The 18895-nt window shown below is 36.9% G+C and overlaps 1 protein-coding gene across 3 annotated transcripts in view; it reads left to right on the top strand.

Moving 5' to 3' along the window:
- The window catches only part of tub (TUB bipartite transcription factor), a 103301-nt gene that overhangs the window by 66059 nt on the left and 18347 nt on the right, over positions 1 to 18895 (top strand). For all 3 annotated transcript variants that reach the window (XM_073837147.1, XM_073837145.1, XM_073837146.1), the window contains exons 2-4: positions 1796 to 1847; positions 10961 to 11123; positions 15814 to 15948. In XM_073837147.1, the coding sequence (XP_073693248.1) occupies positions 1796 to 1847; positions 10961 to 11123; positions 15814 to 15948 (350 nt within the window). The remainder of the gene's footprint in view (positions 1 to 1795; positions 1848 to 10960; positions 11124 to 15813; positions 15949 to 18895) is intronic.

The following is an 18895-nucleotide window of genomic DNA, read 5'->3' as shown; positions in this document are numbered from 1 at the left end:
AAAGTGTATAAATTGTTTAGAAAATAACTGATCATTTTGCTAGGTAAACCCCTTCTTCGTCGAATGGGATCATTTAGAGCCCTTTGAAGCTGCATTTAAGCTGCATTTTGGAAGTTCAAACTCGTGGGCACAAAATAATGACAAAGGGGTGAGTAAGTTATCTGTAAATTTTTGTTCTGGAAGTGAACACAATTTTGGCATTTCCATCACTCGTTTCTGATGCAATACTTCAAAATGCGCATAAAAACAGGTTGATGGAAACAGCTATTTATGTTTTTTTTATTTAAAAAAAGGGTGTTTGACTTCATCTTTGCATGTTCGCTTTGTAAAAGTAGGTCGATACTTCTGCCTAGGTCTTCTGCCTAGGTCGGTACTTCTGCCTACTTCAGCAGGTAAAGTTACACCTAAAAAAAATTTTAATGAGAAGATTGGGGGAATTGTAACTGATTTTGTCTTCTGGGAAACATGTAGGACCTAAGTATCTTCTGTAGACTCTGAAGGGCAGTACTAAATGAAAAAATCCATCTGTTTTGTCTTTTATTGTTGTGTCAATCTGCCTATCTACTGTTCTGTGTCATTTTATCTGTCTGTCTAAATATTTATGAAAATGAGAGTGTCTGATTAGCATGTTTATTTGTGTTTAATAATGTCATCAAGGAAATGAGTAAATGCCTGTGGTGTTCTGAACCTAAACCGCAGAAAATTATTTCTTTATTGCCTAATGACATCCAGAGGGGTGCCAAATCAACACGGATAGCAAAAATATCCAAATTCGTTAACTGAGCATCCCAGTACTCTGAATGTTAAATATCAAATGTTCATATTAAATGTTAAAACCAACACCCTGGTTGTGCTTTTCAGATTACAGAGCACAAATTCTTTCCCACACCACCCTTGATCTGTCACACCACTTCTCTCCGCATGCCCCAGCACAGCCACAGAGGAAGCCCTCTATTGCCATTTAATTAACACTGCTTTCGCCTGAGCAATAACAGGCAGCAGAAATGCATAAGGAGGTCTGGAGTGAATGTGTCATAGCTGATTAAAGAGAATGAGAGGAGGGACAGGCAGAGCACAACGGCCTCACCAAAGACCTCCCTCCTCACAGGACCAGAAAGAGCACAATGAGTCATACACATGATCAACACAGCAGTGCTGTCTGTCTCCATGTTCATATGTGCCATTTATAACTGTGCTTCCCATATTTTAGGTTTAATGGCTTGTATATACAGAATGACTGCTTTCATTTATTTTGTATGATAAGCTAAGATATGTTAAACACTGACCCCCGGTTTCACAAACAAGGCTTAAGCCTAATCCTAGACTAAAATGTAAATCCGAGCTGTTTCAACTAAAAGAAACTTGCACTGACTGATCTAAAAATATGTTAGTGCCTTTGTTTTGTCTTAAGATGCACACCAGTAATATTTTTTTCTAAGCACGTTTAAAAAAATTACTTAAATGTCCTAATTGAACTATGGGCTAATCCTGGCTTAATCTTAGCCCTGTCTGTGAAACCGGCCTGAATACTTAAGTCATATCCTGTTTTTAAACAGTAACATAAACAGTAAACCGTAATGAATTGCATCTGTAAAGGCCACCTTTGGTTAAATCATTGATGTTGTATTTTACTTTTACTGTGTGCTTCTTTTGACACTGGACTGTCTTTGTATACACAAAAGGACCTCTAGTAAGTTTGCTTGTTTGAATGGTATCTCTGTTGGTGCTACTCTCGCTGTGGCACATCTTTGTTTTGTGTGGTTTCCCCATTAATCTTGTTTTTGTCCTCCTGCAGCACCTTGGATGATGAGGGCACAAACCTACGACAACAGAAGCTGGACAGACAGGTGAGTCTTCCTTTGGTTTCTTTTCAGCACTGTGTACAGGCTCTGCTCAAAGGAAATGAGATAAATCAAAAAGAACGAACAAAATAAAATAAAAAACAAGCAGAAAAAGAACAATGAGAGAGAAGCCATTCACGTCACGGAAACATATTCTCAAGACAGTTAAAAGAAAATGCCTTTGATAAGATTCCATATGCCAGCAGTCCCTTTGCCTTAAGTTATGCGCTGTTATTTCAATAGACCCCAGATAGCTTTGAAAATTTATGCCAAGATTGATTCTTTTAGTTAGCCAGACTTGTTCCTCTGTGGTCTTCATTAGCCTTGTGGGTTTGCATTGGATATGCTGATAATCCTTTGGTATTTAGCACTCTAGACTCTAAGAACAGATGGGTTTTCAAAGTGTTTTTGGACAGTCTATGTCAGTTAATCTGTGAGTTAGTTATTCTTTGCCACATGGCATATCATTTTCTTTAAATTTCTTTAGAAATGTTTTATACAAAATGTGACATGAGGCAAAATGTACAGAGAGTTGTTAATTAAACCCTGACCAGAGCCAATGCCAGAGCCAAAAAAAAACCCTGGGATTTACTTTGAAATAATGACTGGCTGTTTGTACATTTTCAGCTCATTCTTTTTCTTCTATACAGCTATTTAACAAATAAATAAATACTTTGACATAAAAGTTGAAAGTATTTTAATATCTTTGTTGAAGACTGGCTTGAATCTAAGAATACAAAAAATAGTCCATTACAGCATGAAGTGTCAATCTAGCAAAAAGATGAACACTGCAACAATACTACAAATTAGTTTTATTAATGATCGTAATTATTATTCAGCTACTTTGTATAGACTAGTTAGCTAACATATTTAGCTGCAGCATCTTCCACTATTTTATCTTTTTTATTTGTGCCTCAGTGTGTCTTAAAATGTTTGGGGTCAGTAAGATGTTTTAATGATTTTGAAATACATCTCTTTTTTGATTTAGACTGCCATTCAAATGTTTGGGATCAGTAAGATTTTTAATGTTTTTATGCTCATCAAGGTTGAATACAAAAAATTTAAATTGTTATTATTAAATATTATTTGCAATTTAAAATAATGGTTTTCTATTTTATTATATTTTAAAATATAATGTATCCCTGTGCTACAGAGCTGAATTTTCAGCATCATTACTTCAGTCTTTAATGTCACATGATCCTTTAGTTTTCTGAACCTGTGATACTTTTTCAGGATTCTCTAAGGAATAAAATTTAAAAGAACAGCATTTATTCGAAATAGATATGTTTGTAACAATAAATAAATAAATACTTTGACATAAAATTGTCATTGAAGTTGAAAGTATTTTAATATCTTTGTTGTAGACCAGCTTGAATCTTACAATAAGAAAAATAGTCCATCTAGCAACAAGGCGAATGCTGCAGCAATACTTCTAATTATTTTTTATTAATCTTAATTGTTATTCAGCTGCTTTGTATAGACTAGTTAGCAAACATATTTAGCTGCAGCATCTTCCACTATTTTACCTTCTTTATTTGTGTTTCACATCAGTTTATTGATTTTCCAACCAAAGTTATAATTTTCTTGTTTAACTTTTTTTTTTTTTAATGCTCAATTGCTTACCACATAGACTATCATTTAAAATGTTTGGGGTTGGTAAGATGTTTTAATGTTTTTAAAATACATGTCTTTTTTATTTACACTGCCATTCAAAAGTTAGGGATCAGTAAGCTTTTTAATGTTTTTTTAAGTTTTTATGCCCATCAAGGCTGAATATACACGACTGTGTATAACAATATACACTACTGTTCACAATTTTGGGGCCAGTAAATGTTTTTTCTGTCTAAGAAATTAATATTTTTTATTCAGAAAGGATGTGTTAAATTGATAAAACTAATAATAAATGCTGTTCTTTTTTATTTCATTCATTAAAGACTGAAAAAGGTATCACTGTCACACTTGAGGCAAGGAAGAGGTGAGGATCTAAATACAGCACAATTTATTAACAAAAATAAAAGAATCCAAACAAGGCAAAAACATGCCAATGGAATCCAGACCACCCAACAGTTTACGTAAAGTAAAAGCTGATGGTGGAGACAACCAAGATGGACTTGAGCAGACTCTGAAGTAGATTCATGGACTGTAGCAGGCTCTTGAGCAGATTTACAGACTGGAACCAGCTCTGGGGTGGTTTCATGGACTTGAGCTGGCTCTGGAGCAGATTCATGGACTGGAACCAGCTCTGGGGTGGTTTCATGGACTTGAGCTGGCTCTGGAGCAGATTCATGGACTGGAACCAGCTCTGGGGTGGTTTCATGGACTGAAGCAGGCTCTGGAGTGGATTCATGGACTGGAGCAGGCTCTGGAGCAGATTCATGGACTGGAACCAGCTCTGGGGTGGTTTCATGGACTGAAGCAGGCTCTGGAGTGGATTCATGGACTGGAGCAGGCTCTGGAGCAGATTCATGGACTGGAACCAGCTCTGGGGTGGTTTCATGGACTGAAGCAGGCTCTGGAGTGGATTCATGGACTGGAGCAGGCTCTGGAGCAGATTCATGGACTGGAACCAGCTCTGGGGTGGTTTCATGGACTTGAGCTGGCTCTGGAATGGATTCATGGTCTGGAGGGCAATGTCCAGCCCATACATACAAGATGGCAATGGCCATCATGGGCAGTACCGCTGTTGGAGGGAGGACCACCGGGCTAGACAAGGTTTGAAGGCGATGCTAGCTGCTTGCACTGGCGCCATTGGTGGATCCATAATATTGGCCATTAGTCTTTTCTGTCTTGGCTCAAGCTCTATTTTGGCAATAGGCTCAGACATGGCAGCCATGACGGGTCGAGACTCTGGAGTGACAGCCATGACATGACAAGACTCTAACTTGATGGCCATGGTTCAGGCATGGTGGCCATCTTGGCTGGGAACTCAGGCATGGCAGCTTTCCTGCGACGAGGATCTTGAGTGGCCGGCATGATGTGAACAGGCCCTGGTTTGGCAGGCGTGACGCGAGCAGGCCTTGGTGTAGCAAACATGACGTTACCAGGCTCTGGCTTGGTAGACATGACGTGAGCCGGTTCAGGCTTGGCAGGCATGTTGTGAGCAGGCTTTAGCTTGACATAAGCAGACTTTGGCTTGGCAGGCATGACGTGAGCAAGTTCTGGTGTAGGAGACATGACAGGAGCAGGCTTTGGCTTGGCAGACATGACGTGAGCAAATCCTGACATGAAGGTTTGGTTGTGGCAGTCACACCTGAGCGGCCATCTTTTGTAGAGGCACTGTAGTGGTGGTCTTGACATGTTCATCTTCCAGCTCTCCCACAGTGAGTGAGGATCCACAAAACTGCAGAACAAGGTCTATGTACAGTGCTAAGGTCCAGCTTGGGTCTCCCCCTGGCACCATTTGACTGTGGTCCTCATCTAGACTCCTCCAGAAACTGTCCATTAGCATAACCTCACCTCCAGACACAAGGTGGGAAACAGTGAGGAACTTCTTGACGTAATCCTCTATGCTGCGGCCATTCTGAAAAATGGAGCACAGAGCACTTACAGGGTCCCATACTGCTGATAGATTCATTTTTTCATCAGGCTGGTCGTTCTGTCATGCTTGAGGCAAGGAAGATGTGAGGATCTAACTGGAGCACAATTTAACCAAAATAATAAAAGAATCCAAACAAGGCAAAAATATGGCAAAGGAATCCAGACAAGGCAAAGACCAAGCAACAGTTTACATAAAGTAAAACAATGACCAGCCAACAAAGACTGAAACACATATGTTTAAATACACAGGGTAACTAGACTAATAATTATGGTTGACCTAATAAGCTATAGAAACAAATGAGGGAGCAAACCAAAAAGCACAGAGAATGGGGGAAGACAGGAACTAAAACACAGGAATCCTACACAGAAACAATGGAAACAGAATTTAAGAGTTCTTAAACAAAAGATGGGGAAAACGAGACAGGACTGTAACAATTACAGGTTCCAAAAAAATATTAGGCAGCACAACTGTTTCTAACATTGATTTTAAATCAGCATATTAGAATGATTTTTGATGTGACACTGATGACTGGAGTAATGATGCAGAAAATTCAGCTTTGCATCACAAGAATAAATAAAATTAGTATATTAAAAGTATATTAAAATAGAAAACAGTTACTTTATATTGTAATAATATTTCACAATATTACTGTTCTCTATCACATTTTTAATAAAAAATGCAGTCTTGGTGAGCATAAGAGACTTCTTTAAAAAAAACATTTGAACAGTAGTGTATATCAAAAGTACAGTAATAATGTGAAACATTTGTACAATTTAAAATAACTTTTTTATTTTAATATATTTTAACATGCCATTTGTTTCTGTGATGGAAAAGCTGAATTTTCAGCAGCCATTATTGCAGTCTTCAGAAAACATTCTAATATTCTGATTTGCTGCTCAATAAACATTTACTTTTATTTTGAGTGTTTAAAACAGTTCTTCTTTGGGACAGCATTTATTGCACATTGATATTGATACGGATGTCCTCTAAAGTCATTTTTAGCTACAGTAGCTAAAAATTCCTGAAATTCAATTTCATAATTTAACATGATTATCATGAGATGTACTTTAATATTTAACATGATTAGAAATTAATCTTGAAATACTTGTGACATCCAGTGAAATACTTGCAACTATCAGTTAAGGGTATCAGGGTTATTCATACAGATTTAAAAAGATTCAGTGACGCATTCTCAAAGTATCAGAACTACAGAGCAGGGACAGAATTAGGGTGTTAGAGGAGACAGAAAGAGCATCCGCGTCAGCCTTGAAGCCTTTTTTTTCAGAGAAAAGTGACTGCTCTGAATTTTTAGTCTGTCAAAGTCCTTCCTCTCTTCAGCTGTCCAAAATGTCTAGAGGTGGAATATAGATGGGAGATAGGATTTTAATGAGCTGCAAACATTATAGCATCGCAAGCCTCCATGTTCCTCTCCTCTGCGGTTAGGAAGTTTGGAGGAGATCTGCTCAAGTTTGTCTGCCGCTGGGCTGTAAACACCAGCGGTTCTTGCAGCTGGATAGGGAGAAGAGTATAATTTGCTCAATTTCGAATCAAGCCAATAGGTTTAGCCTTCAGCGCTCGGCTGCTCTTTAATGAACCTCCCACACTCTTCACAAGACCATGAGACCAAATTACCATGTTTATTGCCTGTCTGCTTTGCATAATAACCTTGAAGGAGCCAAGCCTGAAATTGTTGAGCATCACCTCAGCCTGCCTCTTTGTGCTCTCTATTGCCTCAGGAGTCTTTGACCACTGTGTTTCAATGAATTTTAAGGTGCTGCGTGAGCACATCTTCCAAACGATCTGTTTGAGTGATACTGAAAATGTTATGGCTTATTTGGCAGCGCTGTTTAGCAGCAGCTCCGAGAACACAGGAGAGCACAAACGGCGAACGTGTTTAGGCAGTGTGTTCGCAGATAAACAATTTTTTATTAGAACATTAATATGGAGATCTGTGCACGCTGCACAAAGGCATGTTTCCCCAAGCAACAAGGTACCGCCAATAGAACGAGCTTTGTATAGAAACCCCTGAGGGAGATGTGATCTTGTAGGAACATGAAGCATTATTAAAAAATACATGAATTCATTATCTGTGTGTAAGGATGACAAATTTTTCAGCCAAATCAAATCACAGTGTGTCAACTCAAAGAATTTTAACCCTTTTGTTTTAATGCTATCTTATAATATTATTAAAAATAGGGCAGAGTATTCACAAATTTCACCAATGTTTTTTTTTTTTTTTTTTTCTCCGATTCTTGATTAGACTTGATTCTGTTTTGAATTTTGATATATTTCAAGTACAGTACATATAATTTTTCTCAACAATCTTTCTGTTGCTGTGCATATTAGAGGTTAAGGTCACTGCAGTTTCCAACAAAAATGAACACTAGATGCTGTATAACAGAAAGCACTTGTAATCGCTTTTGTTATGATTACAGCTCCATGTTTTATTCCCAGATGTAACAAGCTTGCTCGGCAGCTCAGCCGGCATGGATTTGGACTTAGGATGCGGATTCCTTGGGTATGAATCGTGTGAAAAACATAACTCACAATGAAAGACCTGAAAGATGAGAGATTGAAAAACAAGCTAGAATGGCATGCTTGCAAAACAGTTTTTTTAAGGGGATGTAACAATTAAGGGATGCAACAATTAATCTTACGATACAATAATATCACGATATGAAGTCCAAAATACGATATTTATTGCAATATTTAATAAAAAAGGCAAATGAAGACTTGGAAAAAAAAAGAATTTTCCGTATCGTCAGCCCTATTGTTAGCCCTAATGAAAATTAAAGAAAGGCTTAATATATGGATTTTTTAGCTGCTAATGGTGTGTTTCTGCTTGCATAATCCAAGGTAATAGGTTCTTTTTCTCATTTAAGGATTTTCTATTTGCACACGCACACGCTAGCACAGGGGAGGGTGTTTTTCTGCCTGACTGGACAGACCCGGTCTCAAGCCCAATATACGCTCAAGGATTCCTTTAATGTTTAATAGACTCCAGTGCAGGGACCTCCCCAGAACTCTTGGCTATGGCTGTACTCAACGCCAGGTTGCTGCGAAAGTGAAGAATGCTGTGCAGGGAAACCCATGCTGGGTTGAACATGCAGTCGTGTGTGAAGGGTAAGCGTGTTGTAGTGGCTGGTTTTAGCTCTAGGACGCTGAAAGTTTTATGAAGAAGCGACACAGTCTGTGCGCTCCAAGTGGTCCTTTATGTGGCTTCGTTCCACTGTTGTTGAAGCTCAAAAGATCCCAGGTTTGAAGGTGTTGCTTTTCTTCTTCTGATTTTATTCAAATTCTATTTCTCATTTTCATGGATGAATCACATTCATTGATGGAGAGGGAACCACTTCTTATAATTATTTTATTACTTTGTGAGGAACGGAATGTCTTCATTAGAGCAAATGTCTAAGAGTGACTTGTCAGACTACTTGAGGTCAGTTAGACGTCATTAGAGATTTCTCAAGGGAAAATTATTGAATGAATCTCTTCAAAAACTCCAGTTGAGCAGTTAAGAAAGCTCAATTTTTTAGTTGCTTATATTTGCCAATGTTTTTGAAAGAAATGTTCACCAAGGTTGCATTTGTTTAATCATGAAATACAGTTAAACTGTAATATTGTAAAATATTATAACAGTTTAATACAACGGTTTTCTATTTAAATATACAGTAGTCAACATTTGAAGTGAAAGAAAAAAGTTCAGCAAAGTTGTCCACAGACAAGAACGGGTATTGTTTTAGTTTTAGGACAACTTTGATGAAAGGTTTTGATCCACTTCAAATGTTGAACACTATATTTTAATATGTAAAATGTAATTTATTCCTGTGATGGTAAATTAAAATTTTCTGCATCCATTACTCCAGTCTTTAGTGTCACATGATCCTTCAGAAATCATTCTGATATGCTGATGTAGTGCTCAAAAACATTTCTTCTTACCAAAAAAAACTAATATTTTCTATATATTTATTGGGTTTTTTTCATGATTCATTGTTGAGTAGAAAATTTGAAAGAGTTCAAAAGAGCAGGATTTATTTGAAATAAAAATCTCTGTCACATTAAGAAATAAAATCTTGTCACATTAGAACTGTTTTTAATGTGTCCTTGCTGAAAAGTATAAAAAAAAAACAAATATACTGACCCCAAACTTTTGAACGGTCGTGTGTGCGTAGTTTTTATTTCATCTACACAGTTGAAGTCAATTATTATTTTTTATTTAGTACTGACCTGAATAAAATATTTCACATAAAAAGACATTTATATATAGTCCACAAGAGAAAATAATAGCTGATTTTTTTTTTTAAATGACCCTGTTCAAAAAGTTTTCACCTCCAGCTCTTAAATGCATGTTTTTTTTTTCTAAAGCATCAGTGAGCATTTGAATCTGTTGTAATAGTTGCATATGAGTCCCTCACTTGTCCTCAGTGTGAATGTCAAAATCATAAAGTCATTGTTGGAAAGGGTTCAAATACACAAAAATGCTGAAAAACTACATAATTTGTGGGACCTGAAGGATTTTTTCTGAATTACAGCAGGCATTTTAACTGTTCAGGATAAGCAAGTGAACAACTATCACTACACAAAAAACACAGCTGTGGATCATTCAGGTAACAACACAGTATTAAGAATCAAGTGTGTGTAAACTTTTGAACAGGGTCAGTTTTATAAATTCAACTATTATTTTCTCATGTGGACTATATGTGAACATCTTTTATTTGAAATATATTATTTAGGTCAATACTAACTAAAAAATAACATGCATTTTGTATGATCCCTCTCATTTTGATAAGATAATTAACATTTTGCAGATTCTGCAAGGTTTATGTAAACTTTTGACAACTGTTTACAGTGAACCCATCTTTATTTTGTATGTTCTGGATATTCAGATGAATTAATATAATGGAGATTTTTTTTTTTTGAGACTTACCTGAAGAGTAAAAGAGTAAAAAAAAAAAAAACGGAGCAGATTTGCACAGCACTATCCTTCTGTGAAATGGTTGGGTTTTTGATACTTAAATATTTGCATTATTTATATAGAAAGATTACAACTGAAAAATGCTTCCCTGCGGTTAAACATGCAGTGCATCTTGTTCTCATCTCCAGCTCTATTTTTCTGACAGTAAACTCTTCAGAAGATGAAAATATATTGAATAAGATTGTGGCAGAAGTACAGAACCAGTGCCGTGTTCAATGAAGATCGTTCAGTAATAAAAATCCTTGCTGTAATACTGCAGTAATTTTGGGAAACTTTTTGTTATGCCTTGGGGATGCTTTTTCTTGACGAGTAAGATAGAAATTAACCGCAGAACTCTATAAACTACAGTCAGTTCTTTCAGAGAACTTCATTTTGTGCCCACATTTCATATATTTATGTTAAAAAAAATCTGATGAAGTTATGTAGTCATTGATTGGCTTTCTGTTACACTGTGCATTTATTTACGTGATAAACTTGTTATTCTACAGCAGTTATCAAACATTATGTATATTGTACCATATAGCACAAGTATTGTAAAAACTATACTGTAATGTTTGGCTGCACACTGATTGCACACTTAACACTGTGTATGTCTGTTAATGTTTGTAGCGAGCTCTACTGGAACAGAAGCAGAAAAAGAAACGTCAGGAACCCCTGATGGTACAGTCTAATCTGGACGGGCGGTCTCGAGTGCGCAGGACGCGGCAGTCGGAGGAACAGGCTCCCCTTGTGGAGAGCTACCTCAGTGGCAACAGCAGCACCATCTACCACGGTACAAAATACAGTTCAAAGCCACAAAAAAACCCACTCTCCTAATATTTCAAATAACCATAATGCCACAGAGACTCAAGGGTCACGTTCATTCTCGAGGGCATGAGGCGTTATTCCAAACTGTCATTACGCTGACATGCCAATATCGACCAAAGCTGCTCAAACAGAGAGGCTCACAACAGCTGGTGATTGAAAATGGAAATGCTTGTTTGCTGATTGTTCTGCAAACAATGCTGCCATTCTTCGCACTGCCAGCGGTACTGGCTTGAGTTACTCTATTGATCTCTATCCCAGACTGCTCAGTGTTAGATAAACCCTTCCTACAATGTCAATGCAGACCTCAATCATCTATATTAAAACATTTGCTCATGTCAGGGGCCTTTCCTCTGAGCTATGAGAAGCCTTTTCTTCATTTTGGCTGACTTGTGAGCAAGCATTATTGTTGGGCAATTTGGCATTATGGCTGAGCTGTACTTATTGAAATAGCCTGCTCTGGAAGAATAACATTTATGTGTGTTATACAGTAGATATACATATAATATCTTGTTAGTTTAAAGCCCTTTGCACCAGTCTTATTTTAGTATTATTTCTAAAATACTTTTGTAGTGTTAATTAATTCATTGAATTACCTTTTATTTTTAGTTTTAGTTAACAAGTCTTTGAATTCTTATTATGATATGCCAGTGCCTTTGATGAAGTGTCAGAAGTTTTGGGTCACATTCCTGCAAGAGTGACCGATCCTATGACCTCCGTCGAGAAAAGAATCAGTAGGGGTTTTTCCTTAGTTTCTTTACAAGCTGAGGGACATTAAAAGATTCCATCAAAAGTGTTTCTGTAAATTCATTAAGTCGATGCTGATTATTTGACACCTGCGCTGTGGGACTGTTATATTCCTCACAGGCTTGTGTCCTGTTATGAAAGAAGAGGAATGTCTGTTGATACTAGAGGTATACAGTATCATGAATAATTTACCTTGTTTCCCTCAGCGTTGTGCTGTCTCATCAAAGAGAGAGCACCTTTGGCGCTCATTCAGCATGAGCTTTAGTAAATTGTAACTGTAGTTGATTATGCCTTGCATTTTATTTCCTTCTTTGTACAATTGTGTTTGTCAGCCCTGTTGGACGATATGAAGTGGCGTATATACCTCATAAGGTGCATTTGCACACAATATTTTGCTGCACAAAAGGGCATACATTAAATGCATTAACACAAACATTGGAATTGCAGAAGCAATGTTATTGCACAACATGAGAATTGAAATAATTGAAATTTGTCATATCCGGTTCCAGGAAAGCTAATTAACAGGCCTTTGTGTAATTATCAGGTTTGGTCATTTGTGTGGATGAGAGACAGTGCATGGGAAATGCAAAAACAATATAATGATGTAGTATAATTTATAATTTAATGATATAATAATCATTCAGTATTATTGATAAACTTTCTCATACTTTTGGCTATTATTTTGGAACCTTCTATCAGTGTTTGCATTAAGATTTCTTGACATGATTGTGTGTTTAATTGTGGGTTTAATTCTGGAACCCCTGGATATTAGGACTTGTGCGGATTAATTAGGCCACGGGGGCAGCCGTGAGAGTCAGACTTGTAACCCAAAGGTTGCGGGTTCAAGTCTCAGGTCCGGCAGGGATTGTAGGTGGGGGGAGTGAATTACCAGCACTCTCTCCACCCTCAATACCACCGAACCCCCAACTGCTCCCCAGGCGCCGCAGCAATGGCTGCCCACTGCTCCGGGTGTGTGTTCACTACTGTGTGTGTGTGTGTGTGTGTGTGTGTGTGTGTGTGTGTGTGTGTGTGTGTGTGTGTGTGTGTGTGTGTTCACTTGGATGGGTTAAATGCAGGGCACAAATTCCTAGTATGGGTCACCATACTTGGCCTCACGTCACCTCCTTTCCTTTCCTTTCCTTAATTTAATGTAAATGATGTCTCTTACTGAAATATAGTTGAAAACCTATAAAAGATTTGCTTTATTTTAAAAAACCCACATTGTTTTATACATGTTTTGAACTATGGGGGTTTCCATTATTTTGATGTCAAATGGTTGCACTTGGTGAGCTACTGGCACTACCTGTTGCTATTTTACTGCAACACCGCTCAGAATACATAATTTGGAAAATAAAATACTAATATGATGACCTCAGCTACTGATTTTTCATCCAGTGTTAATTTCGTGGACAAATAGTTTTCATCATAATTTTCGTCAGCGACATTTTTTTTTCACCAACGAAAGGAGAATGAAATAAATTAAATAAATTGTTTTGAATGACAAAAACTATGACAACAATCTATTGACACTTTTGTCAACAAATCAAAACGAGATGAAAATGTTAGGGAGGGAAGATTTGGAAAGGGATTATTCAGAATGAATCTGGTGCGTGGTTAGGAGGTTAGATGCGTACATTTGACATCTAATTTTCAGAGCCTATTGATCTGTTTGGTGGGACATAAACTAGCATACATTTGCTGCACGTCTCAATAACGTTCTAAAATGTCAATATCTGGGAGTAAGAGAAGAGCAGACATATGGATAAATTTGACAACGCAAAAGAGAACTCAATTCGCACAAGTACACCTTTGCATCGCATAAATGAAGAAATAAACACAAAATGATGTTAAATTGTCCATTTTAATGAGCATTCTTGTAAACACACTCGGTTACATCTTAGATGAACGTAAACAGTTGGGGAAATATCAGACATGTATCAGTACATTGTATCCGTGCATTCAGTTTTAAAGGGACAGCAGCCTAATTTAGTTGCTATTGTCTGTGGCATTTATGTTAATCAAGCAACAAAAGAGACAGAAAATCACTCATTGCTCTTGACTGAATCACTTTAGTAGCTTTAATAAAGACTAATCTAAATGTATTTATATAAATAAATATGTCTGCTTGAAAGAATGAAGTTTGTGGTAAACAAGTTGTTATAAAGAATGCATAATTAGCCTATATAACCATTGGTATTTCATTGAAAAGAAGACCATGTTCTCGTTTCTTTATGAGAAGTGGTTTCATTTCATTTTAATATAAAGACATTTTGCGTGTCACAGCAGGTAAATCTGTGTCTATCATGATAAAACTTTAATATCAAACCTTTGAAAGTTTGGAAATTTTAGAGAAATGCTTAATAAATGCATTACACTAAACCCATTAGATTTTAGCCAACTAAATCTACAGTAGAAAATCTTACAATATTTAGTCAACTAAAACTAGACTAAAACTAAAACATTATCATAATATATGACTAAAACTATGTGGCATTTTAGTCAAAAGACTATGACTAAGACTAAAATTAACACTGTTTTTATCCATTTTTCCTCACAAGGAGTCTAAATGGCTCCGTATTATGAGTTAAATCTGCGCTGAGAAACTCCTTCAACGGCTGCGGCGTCATGACAAGTGTCGACATGTTTACGTCCTGCTAGGATGGCATCTAGCGTGTCTTGTCTCTGCCGTTTGTAAGCTCTTTCAGTAGATGTGGTCAACTAAAAGCCTTAAAGGCATGAGGGCTAAAGTGGAAAGAACAAAGACGCAGGTGTTTGGAAAGTTTTTATAGTCTACAGGATTCTTCCCATTCTTTTCTCCTCTTTTTATCGCTAGAAAAAGCAGTGAAGACTTGCATCGCTTCTCTTGTTGCCCTTCGACTGAAAATTACAACCAAAAGCCGCACATTGTGGCATCGTATCAGTATTTTATTTTCTGAGTTGTGTATTTTAGTTGTGTTACGGTAAAAATAGCAACAGGTAGTGGCAGTAGGTCAACAAGTGCAACCATTTCACGTCAACAAAATAATGGCACTCCCCAAAGCCCAAAATATGTATAAAACAATGTGGATATTTTAAAATAACATAAATCTTTCATGGGTTTTCTACAACATATTTTAGTATGAGACATAATTTACATTATATTAAGCTATATAAGTGATTCATCATATACTCAGAAATGACAACAACAACGTTTAAAAGTGTCATTGTAGCATTGTGTATTCACACAGAATTTGGATCAGACACAGAGCCTGAACAGAGCAGCCTTTGCTCACCTGTGAATTGACGCCTTCAGTGTCTCAAAGCAAGAGTAACAAAAAGTAACCTTATTGTTTAATTCTGCGTCCCTCTCTCTTTTCAAAAATAGCAAGTCAATGTCTCTGTGGTTTCTTTCCATAACTAAACCATTGATCACCTTTCTCTCATCCTGACAGGCTGTCTCTTTATGCCTTTCAGTGTCAGTGATGTACTATAGCTATCGACAAGCTTCAAACTGACAGTGATATGCACTTTCAAGAGTGCATACACTCAGATGAATCCTCCCAGATCTGTTGCTTAAAGAAAAGCACAGCAGTTCATGGCCTTGAAGGACAGTTAAAAGAAGCAGACTGTGAGAAAGAATGAGTTCTGCCTCAAAGCTTTGATTTCACAGTTGTTCTGACAACCACCAAATCCCCTTCAATTAAAATTGCATCCAGGGGTGTATGGGAGCAGTGGGATTTTACTTTTGTTTTGTGCTTGTAGCTGTCTTTTGTGTGTACGCTGAAAACGTAAGCCTTGTGTCTGCTTTGTGTCTTTGCTAACTCTTTCTTTTCCTCATTCATTTTAACCCCTTTATTTTCCTCTTTTTGTTTTGTATTCTCTCACACTATCTTCTCTGCTCCTGCTGGCTCATCCCGCACCTCCTCGTATAGTACAAGAAGCGGAACAGGAAGAAGTTAAAGCCGTAGCAGAGGTTCAGGCCCCTCGCTCGGCTAAAAAAACCAAGCCGCCTACCTCCACTCCTCAGACTGGCAGCGCCAAGAAGGAGAAAAAGGGCAAGCACAAAGGTCAGCTGAGCAGCCTGTTAACTATCAGGCCCAGCATGTGCACGAAAATCTGTGTGTGCGTGTGTGTATCTGTGTGTTTAAAGGACATTTGTGTCATCCAGTGATTCAGTTTGTGTCATGATCAACGTTACCTGCGCTGTACAGAAGAGGATGTTCACATCAGTCACAACAGCATGAAGAAAGATTTTTTTGTTTAAATGTACACTACTGTTCAAAAGTTTTTTTTTTATTGAATTTATTTATTTTTTTTGGCAAGGACATTCATTTGATCAAAAGTGATAGTAAAGACTTTTCTTTTGAACTTTCTGCTCATCAAACAATCCTGAAAAAATCATGAAACATGATTTCCACAAAAATCTTAAGCAACATTATTAATATTAAGATTGATTTCATGATTTATGATAATAAGAAATGTTTCCTGTGCACAAAATCAATATATTAAAATAATTTCTGAAGGATCATGTGACACTGAAGAAAGAAAATTAAGCATTGGCTTCACAGAAATAAGTTTAATTTTGAAATACATTAAAATAGAAAGCCTTTTTTTTTTCACTATTTACTTTATTTTTGATCAAATAAATGCAGCCTTGAGCATAAGACATTTCTTTTAAAACATTTAAGCAATAGTGCATTTTTTTATGGTTTTCACATTGATTTAAAAACTGGGATATGTGTCTTACCATGCAAGACAACAATGTCAGTTAGCATTTTTATTATTTTTTTATTATTTTAGCATTGCTTCTTAATTGTTATAATGCAGTATGACATTGCCTTAAAGGGATAGTTCACCCAAAAGTTTAAATTGTCAGCATTTACTCGCTCATCTCATCCAAAACTCTTTCTTCTGTAAAACACAAAAAATAAATGTAGATTTTTTTTTGTTCATGCAGTGAAAGTCAATGGGGTCCAATATTTTCTTTTGTGTTCAGCAGAAGAGAGAAAGTCATACCTATTTAGAACATAAAGTTAATTTGCTTTCTAAATTGGAAAAAGTAAACCAATAAAAGCCACATCATTTGAGTCAAACAGCAGCTACTGTAATTTTAATCTCTCATGTGGTGTTTGCTTAAACTACCACAGCTATATACAATCTTCTTATGTCTTCGTGTTTTCTGTACTGTGTTTTTGTATTCCATTTCCCCTCATCTAAATCCATCTCCCTGTGAGAGCGTGTTAAGGATTTTCACCGGTTTCTCCGTCAGTGACAGCGTGGCACATGGCGTTAATGAACGCGCCCCTGGAGAGGAACCAAAGCGTTGTTCTGCTGCCAATCTTTTCTCAAGGAATAACAAAATCCCTTCTAATGCTGCTTATAGGAGCAGCTGCTGTCTGCCTGACCTACTGCAGCCTTCATCAATACGAGACACAAACATTCATGAAATAAACAAATAGACGCATGGGCTCAATCCATCAAACGGTGGCAGTAGTGATGCTTTTACCTCAACGTCAGCACCCTTATGACTCACACAAGAGAGCATTTGGATTTCCTGGGGGCGAAAACATTTAGTTTTTGCTTTTCATTTACTGAAGGTATAACTTATAGTTGAATTGCTGACTTGGATATAAACTAGCTTACAATTCCATAAGGCACTAAAGTTGAGTTTAATATAGTGCTGCAGCAATGACGCATTTTTGTAGACCAACCAAGAAATCTCAAATTAGCCACTGACAAAAAGCCAATAGGATTTTCCATTACGTTTTGTATGTTGCCTAAAATAAGCTGTGACCAACAGAAGTTTATAGTTCTTACACATTTTGTTCATCAGACTCATAGTGACTTTCAGCATCACCAGCTAATATTTACTTAAGATCTACAGGTTCAAATTAGAATAGCTTGCAAGACCCTTAAGTATAGCAAGGGGCTGTAAAAGCCAACTAGTAAGTCGATTTTCTAAGCAAGCAAAATAAAGTACATAAATCCATCATAAAAATACTCTACACGGCTCTAGGGGATTAACAAGTGAATCAATGCATTTGTGTAAGAAAATATCCATATTTAAAAAATGCAATCTCTAGCTTCTATAAAAGAGTAGTTCACTTTCAGAACAAAAATTTACAGATAATGTACTCACCCCCTTGTCATCCAATTTTGCATTTTGGAAGTTCAAGCTCGGGGGCACCATAGAAGTCCATTATATGGAGAGAAATCCTGAAATGTTTTACTCAAAAAACTTAATTTCCTTACAACTGAAGAAAGAAAGACATGAACATCTTGCATGACAAGGGGGTAAGTACATAATCTGTAAATGTTTGTTCTGAAAGTGAACTACTCCTTTAACTGTTGTACGCATGTTAATGAGAGAGTGGAGTTCCAGCAGATGAGGTAGGACGTAGGTGTAGTGTAATCTGCAGTGAGAATATGCTAGTCTTGCGAGAACCAGCCTCCTTTTGGTTTATATCGAAATCCTTTGACATTTTTTTTTACAAATACCAATTTTGTACTTCTAATTTGTGATTGGTGTTTTGTTTTGCTCTTTTCTCTGCGCTTCCGCATTCGTCACTTCTCACCGGAGGTTACGCTATGTCTACGTTCTACACTCTTAAAAATAAAGGTTCTTTAATGGCATCAGTGGTTCTATGAAGAACCTTTCAAATGCAGAGAAGGTTCTTTATAGTCAAAAGGTTGTTTTAGATTTTTAAAATGTTCTTCAAAATGGTTCTTTTAGAAACTGTTCACTGAAAGATTCTTTGGGGAGCCAAAAATGGTTCTTCTATGGCACCACTCTTTTTAAGAGTGTACGTCATCCGCTGGAACGTCGCTCTCTAGTAAACATGCTTACAACAGTTAGAGGAAGCTAGAGGCTAGGCTTTATAAAGTTTTAAATATAGATATTTTTTAACACAAATGCATCGCTTCGTTTGAAAAGGCCTTTATTAACCCCCCGGAGCCAGGACATTTTTTAATATAATTCCTATTGTATCCGTCTGAAAGAAGAAAGTCATATAA

This window comes from Garra rufa, chromosome 3, assembly GCF_049309525.1.
Source record: "Garra rufa chromosome 3, GarRuf1.0, whole genome shotgun sequence".
NCBI classification, from domain to species: Eukaryota; Metazoa; Chordata; class Actinopteri; order Cypriniformes; family Cyprinidae; genus Garra; species Garra rufa.
Note: the sequence above shows the minus strand (reverse complement) of the source record. Positions and strands in the feature narration are given on the sequence as shown.